At 17.6% G+C, this 414-nt stretch overlaps 1 protein-coding gene across 1 annotated transcript; it reads left to right on the plus strand.

Annotated features, from left to right (window-relative positions):
• PRSY57_0011900 (hypothetical protein) lies at positions 1–414 on the plus strand (the record flags this gene model as incomplete). Its single annotated transcript, XM_020114200.1, has 1 exon — positions 1–414. A coding segment is annotated over one exon (414 nt), but the record flags the coding sequence as incomplete, so codon positions are not given.

The following is a 414-nucleotide window of genomic DNA, read 5'->3' on the forward strand; positions in this document are numbered from 1 at the left end:
GAAAATAATAATGATAAAATTAAGTGCGATAAAATAAAAATATATGAAAATAATAATGATAAAATTAAGTGCGATAAAATAAAAATATATGAAAATAATAATGATAAAATTAAGTGCGATAAAATAAAAATATATGAAAATAATAATGATAAAATTAAGTGCGATAAAATAAAAAATGATCATCTTAAAAATGTACCAGTAAAAAAAAAAAAAAAAGAATATACGAAAAATGTGATAGGGAGTAAAGTGCATACACACGAATTGCATAAGGAAAATATTTTTGTTCTACCTAAGGATAATATTAATAATAAATTTGGAGAAAAAAAAAAAATTCCCTTAAAACAAAAAAATAAAAAAGTAAAAAAAAGAACCTTTTCTGAAAGTACTATAAATATTTTATCATATTTTAAAAAT

Source organism: Plasmodium reichenowi, assembly GCF_001601855.1.
Source record: "Plasmodium reichenowi strain SY57 chromosome Unknown, whole genome shotgun sequence".
Taxonomy (NCBI): domain Eukaryota; phylum Apicomplexa; class Aconoidasida; order Haemosporida; family Plasmodiidae; genus Plasmodium; species Plasmodium reichenowi.